At 41.3% G+C, this 21,904-nt stretch overlaps 1 protein-coding gene across 4 annotated transcripts in view; it reads left to right on the forward strand.

Moving 5' to 3' along the window:
• The window catches only part of tmco4 (transmembrane and coiled-coil domains 4), a 78,140-nt gene that overhangs the window by 14,996 nt on the left and 41,240 nt on the right, over window positions 1–21,904 (forward strand). For all 4 annotated transcript variants that reach the window (XM_067970501.1, XM_067970499.1, XM_067970502.1 and 1 more), the window contains exons 5-11: window positions 1,685–1,817; window positions 5,814–5,911; window positions 7,433–7,576; window positions 11,050–11,169; window positions 12,811–12,975; window positions 14,810–14,946; window positions 19,409–19,493. In XM_067970501.1, coding sequence (XP_067826602.1) covers window positions 1,685–1,817; window positions 5,814–5,911; window positions 7,433–7,576; window positions 11,050–11,169; window positions 12,811–12,975; window positions 14,810–14,946; window positions 19,409–19,493 — 882 coding nt within the window. The remainder of the gene's footprint in view (window positions 1–1,684; window positions 1,818–5,813; window positions 5,912–7,432; window positions 7,577–11,049; window positions 11,170–12,810; window positions 12,976–14,809; window positions 14,947–19,408; window positions 19,494–21,904) is intronic.

Genomic DNA, 21,904 nt, shown 5'->3' on the forward strand with positions numbered 1-21,904 from the left:
ACACTTTTCCTATAAGCTCAACCTGCTTCCTACAGACTATTATCTGTGTATACAGTAGAAGCATTTTGTCTAAGGGAACTGGGTGGTGCAGTCCACTCGACTCCAGTCTTTCACCTCTGAGACCTGTGTTCAAATCCAGCTGAAATTGGCAGGACGAAAGTTTCCTCTGTTGGCTGGGTCCTGCATGGAATGAGTTTGCCCAGTTTTGAAAGTTGCGAGGTTGTGGAATTCACTTCCAAAGAGGTTGAGGTAGAAACTATGTTAACATTCAAAATTAGATTGGTTGGGTGAATAAAGGAAAAGGGGTTGAAGAGACATTGGTAAATGTGATTGGAACTATTTGCTCGTGTGAAAGGTAAATGCCGACACGGACTGGTTGGGCCAAATGGCCTGTTTCCCTGTTGTAACATCCTTGTATTTTTAGTTGCAGCCCAATTCCCAGTGGGGATGGACCCACATCACAAAACTGCCCTTACTTCGGTACTAATTGACAATAAGTTGCTAGTCTCCCTCAGAGAGGCTGCAGAATGGCTGATGTGGAAATGAGAAGACATTACACTGGTGCAGTAAAGGGCGGTCCTGAGGTTGGCGCATATTTTAAGTCAGCATAGAGGGAGCTTTACCCTGTATGTAACCTGTGCTGCAGCAAACCTTGGAGTGTTTGATGGGGCTATGATCCAGCTGATACCGGGCGCCTGAAATGTAAAATGTTCCATTCCCCAGCACAGAAATTCCTCACCTTGATGAGCACAAAAATGTTTGTTACAATAAATGTCATGTTTAAAAAGTGTTTTGCTTACATTTTTACCTATTTTTGTTGTCTGTCATTGAGAGGAGCACTAAGTGCTATTGGAAAGTAAAACGTTTGCCACAGTGCTCTATAGTCTCTTGGTGACTGCTTTGATCATTCTGTGGCTGTACACCCATCCGCAGAGAAGTACTAGGGAGAGAGGAAATAAAATTTACCAGTCGGAGTAAATGTTTGGCAAAGTGCAAGCTTCACAGGGTTAATCCTGCACAGCTTGATCAAAAGGGGTTGGTTATACACGAAGACATCACTAACGTTTCAGGAGTGAATTGAGAATAGGGTGGTACAGTTAATGGTCTGAGATCACTGGAGAGGCGATCAAAATGTCATCAGTGGGTGGTGGGGTATTGAGGAAACTTAGCTCTTCACCGTCCTAGTGAGTGTGTGGGACAAGCCAGCAATTCATTTTATGTCTTGGAATAAAGCAGTGCATTTCTGTATGATGCTATATTCTAAGACATAATGTGAATTGTTTGCTTGTCCCACACTCTCTCTTTGTGCTGATAGTGGGTTCACTGTGGTGTAGGTTTTCAGGAAGGATGGGGTCAGATTGACTGTAGTTGTGTTAGAGGAGGTGGGGTATTGGAGGAAGGCCTGCTGATGGTCCCAGTAAATGTGCTATCACACCTTCCCTTTATCTAATTGAATTTATCAAAATATCAGTTGACGGTAAACATATATGTAATTTTTTTCTTAATCTGGAAAAATAGCATTTTGGAGCCTGTTTGGAATGTGGAGCACCCAAGATTTCACATGTTTGTTGTTATAAAATATAGTATGTCTAGATCATGGTAATTCAAAACCAGTAAAAGTTGCAGCTGTTCCGGGGCTTTCTAACTGGAATACACCATTCAACATATCATGTTTGTGTTGCAGGATATTATGACGCCCGTACGAGGGTCCTCATCCGTCACATCACGTGGCTCTTACGCATTTCATTTGAAGAACTGGAGGTTTTTGAGGAATCATTGGTAGAGAGTCTGAAAGGACATAAAGAAAAAGAATCAGAGTAAGAGAAGAACCTAGACTTCGAAAACATTTCACAATTCCAGTGTGTTCGGTAATTAAGTAGCAACACTTAAACAGGCACAGAGTCCTGAATAAGCAGCCCTATCTTCAAACAGTACCATTTATGAGCTTGTGGATTTAGACTTTTTTCCTCTGGGAGGGAAATAGGGTGAGGTCGCAAGGTTGCAAATTTGCTAAATAGAACATATAATTAATCAAAGCATTAAGAAAAATACCAGCAGTTCACATAATTTATTCCTATTGTAACCCTGATCATTATATCTGTACGGGTCACTCGGATTGAGTTCTGTGAGATTGGCTCCCAGCAGCTGCAGTTTGACAGGGGTTTGAAGGTGACAGGGAGCAGGGTGATCACAAGATTAAGAGAACAATGAAGTAATTACTTGCAGAGTCCAATCGGGGTTTGGACGATGGTTAAAAAGCACTCAGGTTTTGCAGTTGTATTTTATAATTCTCGCTTGAGCCATTAGATTATATTACTGTTTGAAAGTCACTACAGTGTGTCTGCAATGTTTTTATCCTGCTGGACCTCCATTGTTTAGTTCACTACTTAGCATAGCATATATTAAATCTACTGTGTGTGTATAATATACCTATATATATGTATATATTGCAACATCAAACATTGGGTATATTGGCCTATTCTAGCTCCCAATCAGTGACAGTTTTTAAATTTTAATGTACTTTCTCATCAGGCAACATGAATCCGCTAATTTAATGCTACCTCCACACTGCCCCAGCAATCACTGCCATCAAGTACAAGATGGGTATACAAAGCCAATTTCGACTTGATCTCTTTTAAACTTCCTGGGCCTTGGTCTGGGAAAAGGCTGCACCCTGATTGACGCCTTTTTACAGCAATCAAGAATCAGTTTTTACCAGTCCTCCAGATCTGAGACTAGAATTTTCCAAGTTTTCAAAGTTTTGGGAGTGGGGGAGAATAGGAGAAAACAGGGAGGAAAGGATGGGGAACCGGAGGGTGAGGAAAGCAGAGGGGAAGGATGATGTTGGGGTGGGGGACACAGGACGAGGACTTGATTTTTTGAATGGGGCACCTTGCGTTTCTTGTGTATGAGGGTCTCGCATTTTTTGTTTCTGGCTTTTTTCTAACCCTAACACTTTTAGTAATTTCTCTTTTTGTGTGTATGGGGCGATCTTGTGTTTTTTTCTGTATGGGGATTCATATTTCTGCCTAGTCCTATGCAGCACACTCACTAGTCTTGACATATGTATCTTGTCCCCAGCTTCAAAAAGGTTGGACATCTCTAAAGTACAGCATGAGTTAGGTACAGAGTAAAGCTCATCTGTGTCTCATGAAACACACCCAGGTCCAGTACACTGTTGGATGCAGAGTAAAGCTCCGTTTACTCTGTCTTGCTCCGAGGTCTGGTGCAGCATAGGTTGAATGCAGGTTAGAGCCCAACAATGTGCTTTAGAAGAACCTCCCTTGCTGCACTCGTCTGAATTTTCCCTTTTACCACAAGAGCCGACCTCCAGTTTCTGAGTGATACTGACAGTTGATCAGGATATTGCATCGTCTGTATTTATTAAATTGATATTTCCAGTTGGCAACAGTCCTTCGTATTTATCTATTGAAAATGGAATATTGACCCTGACCCAAATTGCTCAAGTCCAACATAAAACCAGCACTGGCTGTTGGTTCTGGCAGCAGCTCAAAGGCTGACCCCTAACGTACAGTAAGACTCGTTACATGCTCCCTGTGCACAATAATATGTGATTAAATGGTGTAAGGTTTCAGAGAATTAATATTTATAACGCAAGAGCTTAATGAATCTTTGCTCTTTTACATGTATAAATTCTTCAACCACTGCAGTAGTACAAGCTACACACTGGCAAGTAAAAGACATTTTAAACATAACGTTTAAAATAATAAACAATATCTACATATTTTTAAAAGCAGATTCATGTGACTCTGTCAATGAACACTAACTTGTCTCCTCAGTGACTTAAAAGTGTTTCGGCAGATCTTGGCCCAACAGTGTCACCAGTATCTTTCTCAAATGAAATGCTGAGTTCCGGGGGTCTGCACGGCACAGAGGCTTGGAATCTCTGTCCTTTTATCTCAGGGACACCGGGTCAGTCAAGCCCTGACTGATGGGATGAAAGTCTCTCTTCTAAGTGAAATGAGTTCGATCTAGTCTCAACCCAATCCTTTGTGAATGAGAGTCTGAAGAACAAAACATAATTGGCAATACAGGAGAGAACAAATCTATTCTGCAGTATTAAAATCAGGCTGTAGGTAAGCTACAGGATAGTGAACTCTGTGATCACTGGGCTCACACTTTACAGTACATTTCCGTGTCTGTGTGCACTTTATTCTGGTTACATTTCTGCTGTCTTTCTCAAGTAATTTCTACAACTCACTTAGCTTTCTAAACACGAATCACATTTTAAATACAGTGAATTGCGTGAAGGGCTCGATAAGGAAGTGATTTCCCCAGCTGGTGTGTTTTTGCCAGAGAATAATAGAGAGGCTGAAACAGCAGTCCTGCTGTTGTATCTAAACAGATACAATATTTGTGTTTTGGATAATTTGCAACATTTATTGTAACATGAAGGAAATCTGGATCATCTGTGTGATTGTTTATTTGCTAACACCTTTTGATACTTTAGGTAGCCATGTAATCAAAATTACACAGAAAAGTGCAGCCGTGGACTGCCAGGCAATCAACTTATGATTGAGTTCATGAGAATGTGATGCTTCTATTTCATATATAATGTTAGCAGTATATTTTTTTGTAATGTGTTCTTTTTCTGTATTTCATCAATTTATGAAATCAACCTACACACCCTAAATAGCGTGACTGCTTCTTTCGCTATTGCCGAGTGATGTAAAATCTGGCAATGTCGTGGGGCCCCACTTAATCTTATGCAGTAATGAAGCAATAATGTTCAGCATTGTTTTGGGTTTTTATAAACCATTTCGATTAAACCAGCATCCCGTCCGGGTGTACATTTGAATAGATGAGGCAGACACGCAGACTGTAGGTGTCCTCGTTCTCCCACTCTGAAAGAAGTTCAAGCTCCTCGGACAAAGTTCCTGCCCAGTTTCTCCCTCGATTGCCATCTCATTATGACCCGGAGCTGCGTCGATCTGTTGTTTGAATTGTCCATTACTTTGCCTCATTGTTGTTTTTGAAGCCTCAGTGCTGCCCCATTTGGAAGAAAAGACCTTGAGCGATCTGATTGAAATTTTTGCGATTAGGAAAAAAAACTGACCGAGCTGATTCAGGCAAATTGTTCAGTTTCGTGAAGAGTTCAAATCCCAGGGGACACAAGTTGAAAATGAGGAAATTTGAAGTAAGAAGGGAAGTCGGCGAACTTTTTCACTTAAAGGGTAATATTGAATTATGGAATAAATTATCAAGGAAAGACACTGAAGTGGACAGTATCAATGGATTCCAGAGACAATTAGATGTGTGTTTAGAAAAAGAAGGAATTGAGGGATATGGTGAGAAAGCAGGTAGGTTCATTCTGTGGAAAAGGGCCAGGCTTGTTGGGCTTAATGGCCTTCTGTTTCTTAAACAAAAAACCTCTAGTATTCAAAGAGAACTATAGCGTAAAATCATGTGACCAAAATAGTGTCACGATGTGAATTTTTTAGTGTCTCCATTAATGATGGGAACATCCTGATTATGTCTGGAGCTTGAACATCTTTAAAATGAGACCAGTAATTTATTATAAATACGCTTATTTAATAGATGGATATAACACTGATGATACCAAATATCAGTAATCTCACATTATAAAGGTGCCTGTAACTGAGTTTATACTGATCGCAGTTTTCTTTTTAATTGCCTTTCCATAAGGATGGTGCTCACTGTAAGTATTCTTATTTTACTACACACATTTTAAATACTGAGAAATCGCTGCGAAGTTTCATGACTGTTTCCTTGCTTCGCTAATTTACTTTTGTACACTGCACCTAACCCTGATCCCTCTTCAACATTTCCAGAGAATTTGAAAGTTCTCGGGAAAAAAGAGAACGTAAAAAGAAATTGAAGAGATATTTCCTTATCGGACTTGCTGCAGTGGGAGGCGGGACCGTAATAGGTACGTTGTAACTGCAACCAAGTTACTGTGAGAGATGGGACTGTGATGGGTATATGATAACTGAAACCAGATTACAGTGAGAGGCGGGACTGTGATGGGTATGTTATAACTGAAACCAGGTTACAGTGGATTACAGAATTGTGATAACTATGTTATAACTAAAACCAGGTCAAACTGGGAGATGGGACTGTCATAGGTACATTATAACTAAAACTAGATTATACTGGGAGATGGGACTGTGATTGGTAGGTTATAACTAAAACCAGATTATACTGGGAGATGGGACTGTGATGGGTAGATTATATCTAAAACCAGGTTACACTGGGAGATGGGACGATGATAGGTACGTTATAACTAAAACCAGGTTATACTGGGAGATGGGACGATGATAGGTACGTTAAACTAAAACCAGCTTATACTGGGAGATGGGACTGTGATACGTAAGTTATAACAGAAACGGGTAACAGTGTAGTAGGAGATGGAAATGTGATAGATACATTATAACTGAAAGCACATTAAAAATCATAGACCTAAGTCTGAAAATTGAAATTGGAGATGCAGTAATTAATCTGGAAGCTTCTGCAGATTAATAATGAAACTGTCAGTCTGTATAGTTGGAGTGACTGTCTCCTGTGGCTCATCAGAGTTGGTTTCACAGTAACATATTTTAACTGGTTGACAAGGAAAGACTGATATAAATCTGCTACCTGCTTTGAGAGCAGTTGCAAGTAAGCGGCACAAACTTCTACTGATAACCAACAATACACTTCGTTCAGGTAAAGCAGAGGTTCATTATAAATACTTAAACTAACACTGACATTTTTGAATATTATAAAACAGCCAACAGTACATTTGGTCCTTCGCTAATATTAAAACCTTGGAACATTGAGTAGGCTGCCGTTTGAGTGATTTTTTGAGTTTTCAGGCAACAGTAGGAAGATATGTGACTGAGCAGTTAATCACAAGCTTGGTGGAGATATATGTTCCACTTGATGAATTGCCACATGTTACTTTATACAGCATTTAATTTAGTAAGAGAGAAAAAAAAAGCGAGTGTTTAACATTCAGATGATCCTGAAATAATTGACTGAAAAATGCTGTTGGGCTGAGAGCTCCTTCTAACACTGGAATGAAATAATCAAAATTAGTGCAAAGTCAGAAATTTTCAACCAACTCAAACCAGCAAAATGTGGTACTTGGAAATCTAGATCTGTAAAATTTAGTTCAACTTCTATGTGAATGTTCTTTAGTAGTGCAATTAAAAATATGGTGTATGAATTGTACTTGCCTGTTTTTGTATCACACATGCATATGTTGGTGAATCACACGCTGGTAGATAGGCAATTGTAAATAAGGCAGTGGGTTATGTATGAGATTTGATGCTGCTTCATGTGTGGAAAAGAACCCACACTCTTGTGGTGATTCATTTTTTTAAAAAGCTGCACCATTGAGCTCAGTAATGTAATGACACGACCCCTCTTTTGTGTGAAGCCATTAACGTATTCTGATTGTTACCTGCAGGACTCACTGGTGGCCTTGCTGCTCCCTTCGTGGCAGCTGGGGCGGCAGCAATTGTAGGAACTGCAGGAGCAGCTGCAATCGGTTCCACAGCAGGAATTGCCATAATGGCATCGTTATTTGGGGCAGCAGGCGCAGGACTGACAGGTAGGCGCAATTTAATTTTTTTTGTGTTTACCAAGGTAAGGGATGTTAATGTTGGAGAATGACACACTGTTTGAATATGGCCACTTGTTGTCAGTACCAAGTATTCCAAGGTTAGGTATAACATGGATGCATGTAGAGTAGCTCAGCTGTGATGCACTCCATGAGCGAATAGCTTCCTAAGCTCCCACATGAAGAATGAAAACTTAGAACCATAGAGGTTTACAGCACAGAAGGAGACCATTCTGCCCATTGTGTCTGTGCCAGCTCTTTGCTAGAGCAGTCCAAAACAAATCCTTTCTCCCCAGTGCCTTATATCTTCCACTGGTGAGATACCGAGGATGAGAAAAGGCCGTTCTGCCCATCGAAGCTCCTCCCGCCAGTATGTAAACTCACTTGTCGAATCCCATTCCTCTAGTACCCTAACGCACAAAAAGGACAGAGAAGACCATTAGACCTATTGCGCAAAGAAGCAGAGAAAAAAACCTCGGGTCAATTTAGGAAAAATTGGGAAATTATTCCCCAACTCCCTGTTCCCAGCTAACCTACAACTTACCCTCTATAACTGGAACTGTCATTCTGCCTCAAAATGTTGTTCAGATTCCTCATTGAAGGACTGTAGGGAATCCATACTCACTGCATACTTCAGTAATCTGTTCCAGAACCTGATGACTCTCTGAAAAGAAATACTTCCTAACTCTTCGCCTAAGAATTTATATTCATACCCCTTAGTCCTATTGTCTCCATTCTTCTCAAATAACCTATCCAACTGGATGTAATCTAATCCCTTCATGATTTTTTAAAAAACCTCATCACTTCCACTCTAAGTCTGCATGGCTGTAAAGAAAATAGTCCCAACTCCTGGAGTCTATGCTGATAGCTGCCAGCCTTAAGTCTTGATATCATCCTCTGTATCTTCTTAATATCTTCTGCCACACGGGCAATTAAAACGGGACACAATACTCCGTGTGGCTGTACAAATGTCTTGTACGGCCAAAGTGGTTTTATATTGTACTGTCCTAGCAATACATTCCCAGTGGCCTTGTCACACCCCTGGAGCACCTTTAATGATTTATTAGTTGTGTCTCTCTCTTGATCCTTAATCTTTACTGGGGACCACTATGTGATATGAACATGCCTGGAGTTTCACAAACCCAAATGCGCCCTTTGAAGCCCATCCCCTTGGCACCCTGACTCCCATTAAAACATCCAGCTGCATTTTGATTCTCCTTAATGCTCAGCAGATTGTTCCAAGTCTTTCTCATTCTTTAAGTATTCTTCCTAATATCTGTTTTAAATTTAACTTTTTGCCTTTTGATCCTACTTTTCTGGTTTAATTTGAAGTAGTATTGTGAGTTTACCTTATCTGTACATTTAATATTTATGAAGAGGTTCTCCTTTTGAACTCTTTGTAAATGTACAACTTGAGCTTCACTAATCTTTCCTCAGTACTGTTGCTTTTCTTTGTCGCCTCAATGGTGCTGTATATTTTTTTTGTGGCATAGTGACTAGAATTGTGCACAGGTTTCCAAGTGAGGTCTGTAGAGTGCACTGTAGAACATCAGCATTCCTTATGTAGACTTGTACTGTTCTGGCTGTATATTCCCTGCTTTCTATTAACTTTTTAATTGCTTCACTACATTGTCCAGACATTGAAAGTGACAAGTCTGTTATAACTCTCAGATTTCTTTCCAAGTCTCCTTCTACTAGTTCAATCCCATTCATTGTATGTTTATGATGGTCATTTTTTTCAAATGATGTGCAGTACTTTACATTTATCAATAAGTGTAAGAGCCAGCCCCTGAGGAAAGGAGGAGAGAAACAGGGAAAAAAATTAATCCAAGAAAGCACTTCAGTTCCATTTTTAAAAAGCACCCCCTACTTCTCAAGTGCCGCATATCCATTTCCCACCCTAACCATCCTTGTGGCCTTGAATGATATTGCCAATTTGTACCAAATTAGGTTCAGTTTTGTTCTGTGAGCCTACAGCAATTGGGAACTGGGGCTAAGGCTGCCCAAACTCATTTCACATTGGACCCTTAAAGGCAGCAGTAAGAGGGTATTTTGATCCCATCAGTCCTGGAGGTAAAAGGATAGTGCAAGAGCCCACTGCACCACCTTGTCCCAAGTCAGCATGCTTTATATAAAGACTAGTGGGTTATGAACTTGTATGAAGTCCAAGGCTGTGTGACACTTGCACCCATTTATGTTGGTTGGGTGAATTTAGTCATCCCCAATTCAGCCACAAGATGGAGTACCATTTGGGAATGAAGAATCAGACGAGGGAGAGGAGAAAAAGAAATGAGGTGGGTAGGAACCAAAGTGAGCTGATCTGATTTTTGTCTTGTTTAATCTCATCTGGTTGAACAAAGAACAACATGGACAGCACTGATGAAGGCTACTGTTTTGGAGAAGGTGTTTTAATTTCTGGGGATTTATTGCTATTTTAATATTTACTAGAATCATAGAAGTTTACAACATGGAAACAGGCCCTTCAGCCCAACATGTCCATGTCGCCCAGTTTATACCACTAAGCTAGTCCCAATTGCCTGCACTTGGCCCATATCCCTCTATACCCATCTTACCCATGTAACTGTCCAAATGCTTTTTAAAAGACAAAATTGTACCCGCCTCTACTACTGCCTCTGGCTGCTCATTTCAGACACTCACCACCCTTTGAGTGAAAAAATTGCCCCTCTGGACCCTTTTGTATCTCTCCCCTCTCACCTTAAATCTATGCCCCCTCGTTATAGACTCCCCTACCTTTGGGAAAAGATTTTGACTATCTACCTTATCTATGCCCCTCATTATTTTATAGACTTCTATAAGATCACCCCTAAACCTCCTACTCTCCAGGAAAAAAAGTCTCAGTCTATCCAACCTCTCCCTATAAGTCAAACCATCAAGTCCCGGTAGCATCCTAGTAAATCTTTTCTGCACTCTTTCTAGTTTAATAATATCCTTTCTATAATAGGGTGACCAGAACTGTACACAGTATTCTAAGTGTGGCCTTACTAATGTCTTGTACTAAAATGAAATTAAATATGTTCTCAAATAAATTTAATCCTTTGTGACATACAACGTGCCTAAAGTACTTTCTAGAAAAGCAAACTGGTACTGGCTTTGCTTTGCTTGTGTAAACGTAGAAGAGAGGAAAAGAGCAGCATGCTCATTAAGCATGACTACATTTTCATTAATAAAATTTACTGTCTTTACAAAGTTTGAAGGGAAAAAGATTCACTCTCAGTGATGTGTTTGATTTTAATCCGAGTGCAAAAACTGTCCGTTGTAAAACTGCAAGATGTGCAAGCTGATTTTTATGCATTTCCAGGTATAACCCAATACACAACAATCTCTCTCGTCAATTAAATTCTGCCATAATAGGAATTCATTTATTTTTCTAAGTTACTTTTGATGAACATTTTTTGTTGGTATAATCTTTTAGCTGGTTAAATCTGGTTTTCATCCTCTTTCAGGATATAAAATGAAGAAGAGGGTGGGAGCCATCGAAGAATTCGAATTCCTTCCTCTGACTGATGGAAACCAACTGCACATCACAGTAGCTGTCACTGGCTGGCTGTGCACGGGAAAATATGGTACGAAGAATGATAAAGCACAAATCAAGAGCAACTACTCTTCCATTTTAAAAAAAATTGTATTTGCCCCAGAGACAAAGTTAGGCTTAAGCAATTGTTTGGTAGCATTATTCAGCTTTCCCCAGGAATTGTTCCAAAATTTTTTCCATGAGTAGGAATCCTGGCGGAATTTCCCCTCCATGGCATGCTTACAACATTGGCGACAGTAGTAGCCTGAGCAGCTGCTGCTGCTGCTGCTGCTGCTGCCCTAGCTGCAATCATCTAACTTAGCACAGCCCAGGGATTGAATCTGGACCTTCCTGATCTGTATGGCTCAGTATTATTGGCTCAGAACCAGGTGGTTCATTTCCCTACTGAGCTATCGGGGAAGTTCCAGGCAACTTTTTACAAAAAGGTAATAAAATGTATTTATCTATACAAGAGAAAATAATACTCAAGTGAGAGAAGTAACTGTGAAACTTTGCTGCAGTGCTCTCTACTCATCCCAGTTGAGTTTCTCTCTTTTTAAGTAAGAAATTAATGCAAAACACTGCACAAACTTATTAAAGTGGCACTTTTTTTCCCCTCAAACTGCTATACTGTCCACACAGTATCAAAGAATATCATCATTTCATGTGGTATTTCCAATTGACAGACTTTGCCAAGCAGAAATCGAATTTAGTTTCATGGGATTGGTAATTTCAGATAAGGGAACTTGTATGTGACAAGGTTACTAACTCTGTTCATTACTTGAGTCAGTCTGCCTCAGTAAGTGTTGTAGCTGTTCTGGTTCACATTAGTCTTCACAGTGGGTCAAACTCAATTACAGATAATACACTATGCTTGCCTGGAAAGATATAAAAATAGCTAACAAGAGGATGTCGGGTGCTACAGACTGCTATGTATTAGCATCTCTGTTGCCAGGGAACTGCTCTGCTTATCGGGATAGAGATTTTGGAGGAAGCAGCTTATGTTTTTCCAACTCTGGATGGAAAGGAGGAGGAAAGAAAGAAAGAACATGCATTTATAAAGCATCTTATTACATCTCTCACAGTATGAGATATGCTTGATGGATCAGCTGGTTTCTCTGTCCTTCATTTTGTTATGTTCAAATGAAAAGATGAGGAAATGATGGCTGATGCGAAGTGTCAGAGCGAAAAGGGAACCTGATATGTTAATTTGTTGCATCTCTTTCAGACACTACATATTTGCTTTTCTGTTTTTATGTGAGGTCCAGCCTCCACAGGAAAACTGCACGAGCCTTGGCTGCATAGCAGCATTCTTGCCTTTGAGTCAGAAAGTTGTGGGTTCAAGCCTCACTCCAGGACTTGAGTACGTAATCTAGGTAGACACTTCACTGCAGTACCGAGGGAGTGTTGCATGGGACACTAAACCGTTAAATGTGCTCTTTTGGGTAGCCTTAAAAGATTTCTTGGCACTATTTGAAGAAGAGCAGGGGAGTTCATTTATCTCATTACTGACTGTGGGATCTTGTGGTGCACAAATTGGCTGCCCGTTTCCCTACACTACAACAATGACTAAATTTCAAAAGTGCTTCATTGGCTGTAAAGCATTTTGGGATGTCCTGAGGTCATGAAAAGTGCTATATAAATGCAAGTTCTTTTAAGTTCTCTCTAAATCATGCATTTGTTGCTCCATTAGGAAGCTTTGAGGCACCATGGCGAAGCCTGCTGCAGTCCAAGGAACAGTACTGCCTAGCCTGGGAGTCAAAATATTTGATGGAACTGGGTAATGCTCTCGAATCGCTGCTGAATGGCCTGGTCAATATTGTGGCACAGGAAGCCCTAAAGTACACCGTTCTGTCAGGTAAGGCACATACACACACTGACTATTTGTTCCTTGTGGCATTTTCAACAAGATTCATTTTTTTTTGTCATCAGTGAGATATTTGACACAGAAAAAATGGGTATTAAATAAAGTAGATTGATTTTGAAAATAAATTGTACCTCCATACAAATCACACATGGTATGGACCAGATTTAATGGCCAGCAAAATGTCAACCACTTAATGTTGATAATCACCTGCACTGTTCCAATTTTTATATCTCTCTGCAGTACTCTCCTTGTTAATCTCATTGCCGTACTCTAATTGTTAATGATCTCCAAGCAGTATTCTAATAGTTAGTAATCCCCCTACAGTATCCTAATTGTTAATAATCTGCCTGCATTATTCTAATTGTCAGTAGCCTCCTTGTAGTATTAAAATTTTTGGCAATCATCTGCATTCTAATTAATAATAATCACCCGGCGGTGCTCGGGTTGTCGGTGACACCCGGCGGTACTCCAGTTGTCGGGTTTGTTTTCTCATTATTGTCAATCCTCGTGCTTTTGCAAACTTTTAGGAAGTCAGAATGTGATTGAATTCCCTGAGTATACGATGTGATTAAGATTAATTAAGGGAAATGTGGTGAAAATGTTGCGAAATGAAGTTTGAAATTTGTTGAGACTATATGTGAAAGCTCCTTGATACACTCAAAATATATAAGACATGTATTTGGTGTGAATAATTTATATGTATCTGCGGTATGTGAAGTTTGAAATTTGTTGAGACTATATGTGAAAGCTCCTTGATACACTCAAAATATATAAGACATGTATTTGGTGTGAATAATTTATATGTATCTGCGGTATGTAATACCCTGTGAATATTTTATGTGCATTTATGGTACGCGGATTCGTTTGTTGCGCTGAAGGAAAGTGGAGTTCTGCTGAAGTCATTCAGAATAAAATCATGAACGAATTTGTTCCATTCTTAACTGTACAACACTGTGATATAGTGTGGATTCACTATACTTCACACAAGGGTTGATTTTAATTCCCCCCGCCTGGCGGAAACTGGGCAGAGGGGCAGTTAAAATGGAGCGGAGGATTCACCCATTCCATTCCCGCTCCGATCTGTCGGAGTACAATTTTAAATTGCAGACTGTAAGGATTCCCGCCCCAAGCCGGCGGTGACCTCTTTAAATATGCAGATTGGGCTCTGATAATATTAGGGCCCAACCTGCTATTTTAACCTGAGTCGTGAGCTGGGGAACAGTGGTGGCTTCCCCGCCAGGCAAAACCTGCCAAGAACAGCAGCCAGGGGCAGAATATACCTAGCAAGATAATTATTTTTTAGTTTTTTTTGTTGGCCAGGAGAAGCAGAGGAGTGCTCCCCCAGGTTCCACAAGAAAACTTTGGGACTGCTCTGCCCTGGATTCCCCTCTCTTTCTCCCCTCCCCCTCCAACCAGGAATCCCTCCCAGAGCACTTATCTTGTGCCAAGACCATTCCCCTGGGTTCCTGGCAGCGGCCTCCTGTCACTTGATTTTAATGGCCGGTCAGCCACTTCCCGCTGACTTTCCGGCCGTTTCGGTTAAAATCGGCTGTGCCTTTCTGCTGCCATCCTGGACGGGCCGGCCACCCAATTTTCCGCATTCCCGCTCAGGAGTTAAAATTGAGCCCAAATTCTCTAATGTCCTTTTTGTACAGTATTAGACAGCCACTGCGAACAATGGTTCTCCCAGTGCTGCCGATTACATTGGACCAGAACCCGAACAAGAGAAAAACATCTGTGCCTGGGCCTCAGTTTCTCCAGAGGCAGTAGCAATGATGTTGAACTTGGTTCATATCTTTAACAACCTCATCTTTGCACTTGCTAGGTATCGTGACTGCACTGACATGGCCAGCCTCACTGCTGACTGTTGCCAATGTCATAGACAACCCCTGGGGGGTCTGCCTCTCTCGATCGGCTGAAGTTGGAAAGCATCTGGCCCACGTACTACTGAGCAGACAGCAGGTAAAAGGCAGATTTCAAGTTGGGTGATGTAACTGACAGATTTATGAACATAAGCAAAAGCAAATTCTCTAAACTTGCCAAAGCACCAATTAGTAATATTACTGACTAAAAATGCACCCAGCATTCAATGTCAAAAACCCCAGTATTTTTTTATGCTCCAGTGTTTCTGCCTTCCTCTCTTCTGAAAGTTTTGACTTCCTCGTTGGAGCATAGTTCCACACTTAACACCCAGTACCTCACCCAAGTGGCTATTAGTCATGACTGAGTACAGGCAGGTTATCCAGCTGTGTAAGGCATCGTCTTTGAGTCCAAACCTGCCATCTACACTTATAGAGATCACTCTATAATAAACAACCTGCGTTTATATAGAGCCTTTCATGTAACAAAGCATCCCAAAGCTCTTCACAGAGATGAGAAAAAAGTGCTGAGCAGTGAAGAGAGAAGAGTTATATGTGGTGACTGAAGAGAGAAGTAGCAAGGGTTTAGAGAGTGACTCTCTGTGTTGGGCCAAGACAGTTGAAGGTCTTGCCACTAAAGGTGGAGCAGGAAGGTGGGGGGGTGCGATGCGAAGAGCGGAGGGCACATGCTGTAGGAGTTTACAGAAGTAGAGAGGGTTGAGAACCTGAGAGATATGTAGGTGAGGACAAGAATTTTGAATATGATAGATTGGGGGATGGGGAGCCAATGGAGGTTGGCATGGTTGAAAGTGGAATGGAACAGAATGTGGGGTAGGATGTGGGCGCTGTATTTTTGGACAACTTGCAGTTTGTGCAGGGTGGAACGCGTGAGGTTTGCGAGACGAATATTTGAGTAATTGAGCCTTGAGGTGTAGAAGCCATGGATAAGAGTTTCAACAGTAATAGGGTGAGGTGAAAGTGGAGGTAGAAACAGGCATTCTTGGCTGTGCCTAGCATGTGGGGTTTGAAGCACAGCTCACTGGACACTGAGGTTGCACCTCTCAGGTTCAGACTGAGCAAGCAGCAGGGGAGAAAGATGGAATGGAGTTGGGATGCTGAGTTATTCCAGGGAGCTAGAATGGCTTAGATCTTGGCCAATGTAAAGTTGAAGTAAGTTTTTTGCTCGTCATTGTTTGATTTTAGACAGCACAGGGGTCAGGGATGGTGGTAGGAATGTAAAGCTGGGTGTCATCAGAGTACATATAACAGTGGATCCTTGTGCTTACAAATAATATTGCCATGGGACAGCATGTAAACAAGGAAAACGAGGAGGCCAAGGAAATTTGATTTCCTGGACTTCTGGACTCCTCTGCACTGCTCTACTGGACTACATTGTACGCCTCGACTACCGGGACTCTGCTCTGCCACTCGATCTCTTCAAGTATAAAGTAACTTGTTCAATCTTGCAGTGCCCACCACCCTCCTGCTGCTGCTACTTGCTTCAGGACTGTACTTCATTGCACCGTTGGCTTCTAGGCTTCACTCTGCTGCTGTGTTGGGTGCTGGACAGAAATCCGCTTTCTTCTGATCTGAATTCCATTTCTCCACTTGCTTCTGGGCTTTACTGTGACCTCCACTTTTGCCACACTTTCTACTAACATTATATTCTCTGCCTCTGTTCCAGTACTTGGTCTGCTTTTGCAAGTTCAGTTTTCTGCTTCTCTGCTGAGAATTTTTACTCTATGCTGAGCTAGCTCGCATCCATTCCTGCTGGTTTTCATCATGTTCTGTATTCAGCTTCCATGCTGCTACATGATCTCTGCTTTGCTGCTATCTGCTTGCTTCCTTTGGCCGCTGACTCCACTCATTCTTCAGAACTCTTAACATCACTCTTCGCTGGACGGCTCCTCAAGCTGCAGCTGCTGTTCTCGATCTTGTGTACTCCTCATTTCCCTACAGCTGTTCCTTGGACCAACTCCCTCATCTGCACTGATCCTTTCACCCTCCCCTGGTTCTCTGGACTTCACTGCTTTTGGTCCTTGGGTTTTGCTCCCACAGCTCCTCGCTCTTCTGCTTGTATACCGCACCTGGTGGTGTGCACTGTTAACTCCTGAGACCACAGTGCACCTCCGCTGGACCCCTGCATCCATCATTCATCTCCTGTGTCCAGTTTTGATCTCTACATCTCCAGAAAGAAACTGATGGTTCCAGACCATATGTATAGAATGGAGGCTGGATTGATTTGTGGGTATGGTATTGTGTGTCATAAGGAGCGGCTGAGGGAGGTTGAGGTATTCTGATGGGTATTGATGGGAGATCTGATTTGGTAGTTAAACTAAGATAGATAGAGTAGGTGTTAGTAACTTATGTCCTAAATCTGGAGTAAACAGAGGGCGTGATTAAAATCAGAAACCTCATAAAAATGTTTTCTCCTAGAGGCTGATGAACTTGTGTGAAATAAATTAGCGAAAAGGGAGCGGAGTCTGAATTAAGTCAATTGATGTCAATATTAAAATTTGGGAAGATACAGTACATATGTTCTTAAATTGAGTCCAATGGAGTATACTGGAGATACAAATAAAATAAAGGAATTAAGTACTTGGGACTGGCTACGAATGGTTGGAAATAAAAAGAAAAAACTGTAAATGCTGGAAAACTGAAATAAAAGTAAATAATGCTGGAAATACATGGCAGGTCTGTCAGTAACTGTAGATGGAAGAAAGGTCAAATCCAAAACGTGAATCTGTCTTTTCTCTTTAGAAAAAAAGCTAGATTATGTAAAATAGAAGCTGCGAGGACCACTTGGCATTTTCCTGTTCGGTGTGACACATTAATGACAGTTTCACATTCCCAGCTGAGACCCCTTGAGTTGTCAATACAGGGGATTAAGATACTCTGTGTAGCAGAAAAACTTTGACATTGCATTTGTAGTAAAGTATATTGCACATTTCCTCGCACCGTGTACCTATAGATTTCTTCCTATGTTTCTGGGGCATCCTGTTCCAGCTTCAGTAGCTGTGACCAGGAACAAAGGAAATGTTGACAGCAGAGAAAGGCTATTTAGCTAAACCATTCTACCCCTTTTTCTTAACCCCACTACCCACTTTCTCAGTACACCCTTCAAAACCACCTATCCGTCTTCTCACCGTGTTCCTCAACTCCACCTACCTACCTTCTCACTATATTTGCTCAACTGCACCTACCCATCTTAACACCAAATCCCACCAAACCACCTTTTCACAATATCCCTCAACACCCACCCCTCCACCAACAATGTACCATGGCTGCAGTGTGTACTATCTACAGGATGCGCTGCAGCAACACGTTATGGCTTTTTCGGCAGCACCTCCCAAACGCTCAAGTTCCACCACCTAGAAGGAGAAGGGTCAGAAGGTGCGTAAGAATACCATCATCTTCAGGTTCCCCTCGTGCACACCATCCTGACTTGAATATTATATCGCTGTTTCTTCATCGTCGTAGGTCAAAATCCTGGAACTCCCTACCTTAGCATTGTGCGAGAACCATCACCACATGGACAGCAGTGGTTCAAGAAGTCCCAATATCACCTTCTCGGGGCAACTGGAGATGGGCAATAAATGCCGGCCATGCCAGTAACTTCCACATCCCAAGAATGAATTAAAAATAAAATCACATCTGCCCACCTTCTTAACATATCTCTCAATCCCACCTACTTCCCATCTTAGAATATCCCTTAATTCCACCTCACCACCTTTTCACTGTATCCTTCAATCTCAGCTACTTACCATATTCCTTAATCCTGTTTTTCTCCAGGAATGCAACTAATCAACTCTTGAATCCATGCACTTTTATGTCCTTACCTGGTTACATATTCCACAACTCTGTTACCCTTTGGGTGAAAAAGTTTCCCCATACTCCCTTTACTCCTAACTTCCTAATTTTTAACTAGTGTCTACTGCGATTTGAACCCTCCATCGCAATGAATAATTTAGCTGGATCAACTTTGTCAAGTTTCCTAGTATTTCTAATATCTAGCTATTTTCTAAATAACACTTTCACCTAATTTAAATTATTTGGCAACAAAAAAGAGTTGAACTGTCCTGGACCATTGACATTCAGAACAATCTGAACCAAATCCCCACTCTCCCCCGCACCAGCCCCCCCCCCCCCCCCACAAAATTCTACTTCCTCAGTATGTATTCTAATCAAAGACCTGTCAGTCTATTCTGCACTGCAGTCTCACTGAGCTCTGTGATATATTGAATGAAGTGTTTTTGTAGAGTAGTTTCCCACGCAGTGATTAGTGGGCAAATGTACATTCTCACAATCATTGCCAGTGACAATTGCTCTCCTTTCATATGGCAGTTGAGTCAAATTAATAGAAAATGTGAGTGTTTCATTTTGAGCATGCCCCAGATGAACAGACGGCTGAATATTCCTTGCCTTGTTCTTGTGCTTGCTTATAAGTACCTGATAGCTGCAACGTGGCAAGATGATGGGAATTGTATTTCTCAGAGGATGACAGCGCACCTTGATATAATAAACAAACATTCTCACTTTCCCCCCTGTATTGATGTTTTCCACAGGGCAAGAGACCAGTCACTTTGGTTGGCTTTAGCCTTGGAGCACGGGTGATTTACTTTTGTCTTCAGGAGCTGGTTCAAGAGAAAGGTACACAGTGAATTCTTCCTAAATAGCATTCATTATTGAAATTTAAAAAAACAAAATGCTGGAAATATGCAGCAATAAAATTGACATGCTGAAAGAGGAAGGAGGGTTTACTGTTTCAGGTGGGCCCTTTTAATCAGATTTGCCAGTCAGGCTGGAGATACCCCTTTTATAGGAAAAGAAGGACGAGTCAGATAGGAAATAAGGGGACTGATTTATCCTGGTTAGTCCTGCAAAGGGGCTTCCACAGCCTGGCCATGCCAGTTCTAATGAAGGGTCTCACCTAAAACATCAACCTTTGTTTCTCTTTCAGATCCTGACCAGCCTGCTGTGTATTCCCAACATTCATTGACATTTCATAGAATCATTTTTTTCCCAATAAATTGTTCTGACATCTGATCTTTAGTAACAGATCATAACTAACTTTGTGATGTGAATTAAAAACATTTTAAGACTTTTCAGTCAGGAATGTAATTTATGAAGATTAATTCAGTTCCATCTTTAATGTCATTACCTGCTTCCCTCATGTTCACCCTTCTGGTTTCACTTCACAAACTTCAGAATCAATGCAAATCAGGCACACTGACAACACATGACAGCATGAGCATTTACATTTTATTTCCGTTTAAAATAACTTCTTACTTCCTGTAACCTTTTCTGTTCCCTGAGCATCTATTATCTTTACCTCTTTTTGTACTCTGACCTTTGCTCTCATCCCTTTTTCTTATCTTTAGGTTACTATTATATCCACCCCCGCGCCCCCCCCCCCCATTTACTAGTTTAAAGCTGTGTCTACAGTCCTATTTATTCTTTCTACTAGGACCTTGGTTCCAGCCCAGTCCAGGTGCAGCCAATTCCTTTCCCAGCATTGGTGCCAGTGTCCCATGAACTGGAATCCCTCCTTCCCATACCGGTCTTTCAGCCATGCATTCATTTTCCTGTTCTGTTTCTACCTATGCCAGTTAATATGTGACTTGGGTAGTAATCCGGAGATTCCCAACCTCGAGGTTCTGCTTTTTAATTTAGCTCCTAGCTTCAGATACTCCCTTAGTAAGATCTCCTTCCTGTTCTTTCCTATGTTGTTGGTTCCAACATGGACCACGACAATTGGTTCTTCCCCCCGCCCCACCTTCTGCTCCAAGGTGCCTTGGTTCCTTCCCAGCTGCTTTGAAATATCCCTTGCCCTAGCATCGGGTAGGCAAAACCCCCTCCTGGTCTCTCGATCGTGACTGCAGCGAATCCTCGAAGACTGCAACCTTTCTGCTCGGCTCCTCCCCCCTCCCCTTCTGCTCCAAGGTGCCTTGGTTAGCATTCTGGCCACCCTCCCCACTGCCTTTCTCCTTATCCCCATAGGTAGTGAGTACATCATACCTGTTGGACAGGACCAGTTTCTGCAGTTCATCCTTCTCTGCCTCCACTAGGTTCCCCATACCCTGTTGACTGATTGACTGACTCAGTCATGCATTCCTCTATACCTGTATCTCTCTGTGATGTTACTGTGTTCAGGAGTAAAGTTTCCAGATATTCCTCCCCCTCCCTTATGTGTCAGAGTGTCTCTATTTCGTGCTCCGGCTCAATGACTCTGAGTCACAGTTACTGAAGACATGGACATTTCTCACAGGTGTGGTCATCTGGGACTGCCTCACTGTCCACAAACTCACATTAAGCAGTCCTGGCCACACTGCCTGTACTGCCATTAACTACTTTATATATTTATTTACTGTACAGCAGTTATTTACTTATCTCTTTCTTGTGCTAGCGGATTCTCCTTTAATACTAAATTATGATTAACAAATGAATTTAATTTGATTTCTGTTAGTCACTATGATTGCTCAGTTTATATATTTAGCCTATTACGTCTAATGATGACTTCAGTTTTTATTTAATTATTAACATATTTATAGCTGATAGGTTTTTATCTTTGCCTCATATTAATTTTTACTCTAAGTTAAGTGGTCCCTCAATCTACTATATAGTTAAATACTAAAATGTGAATAAATAATTGAACACTTGGCTTTTATTCCTCGGGCTCCGTCGTTCCTCTCTCTGCATCAGCTATTACGTCACTTTTTCAAATTCTTCCCTTTGTTTGTTTCAGTGCTGCCACCACTCCGATTCCCTGCACTGCTTTAAATCCTCTCTCCGGGCCTTTTTTTTGTGGGTTTTTAAAATTTCAAAATATACTTTATTTTGTAAAATTTGACGGTACCACAATTCCAAGGTGATACAGTTCAAAACAATACAACACAGATCGTACACAATATGATTCCAATATTACAATTTAAACACAGTACATAATCTTATAATACATGCTGTACAATACAATTTTTGTGGGTGGGTAAGGAAAACAATCCAGTAATGGACTATTGGAACTTTACAATGAAAAAGCAGGCGGCTGACTCACCAGCTAGCAT

Source organism: Heptranchias perlo, chromosome 32 (assembly GCF_035084215.1).
Source record: "Heptranchias perlo isolate sHepPer1 chromosome 32, sHepPer1.hap1, whole genome shotgun sequence".
NCBI lineage: Eukaryota > Metazoa > Chordata > Chondrichthyes > Hexanchiformes > Hexanchidae > Heptranchias > Heptranchias perlo.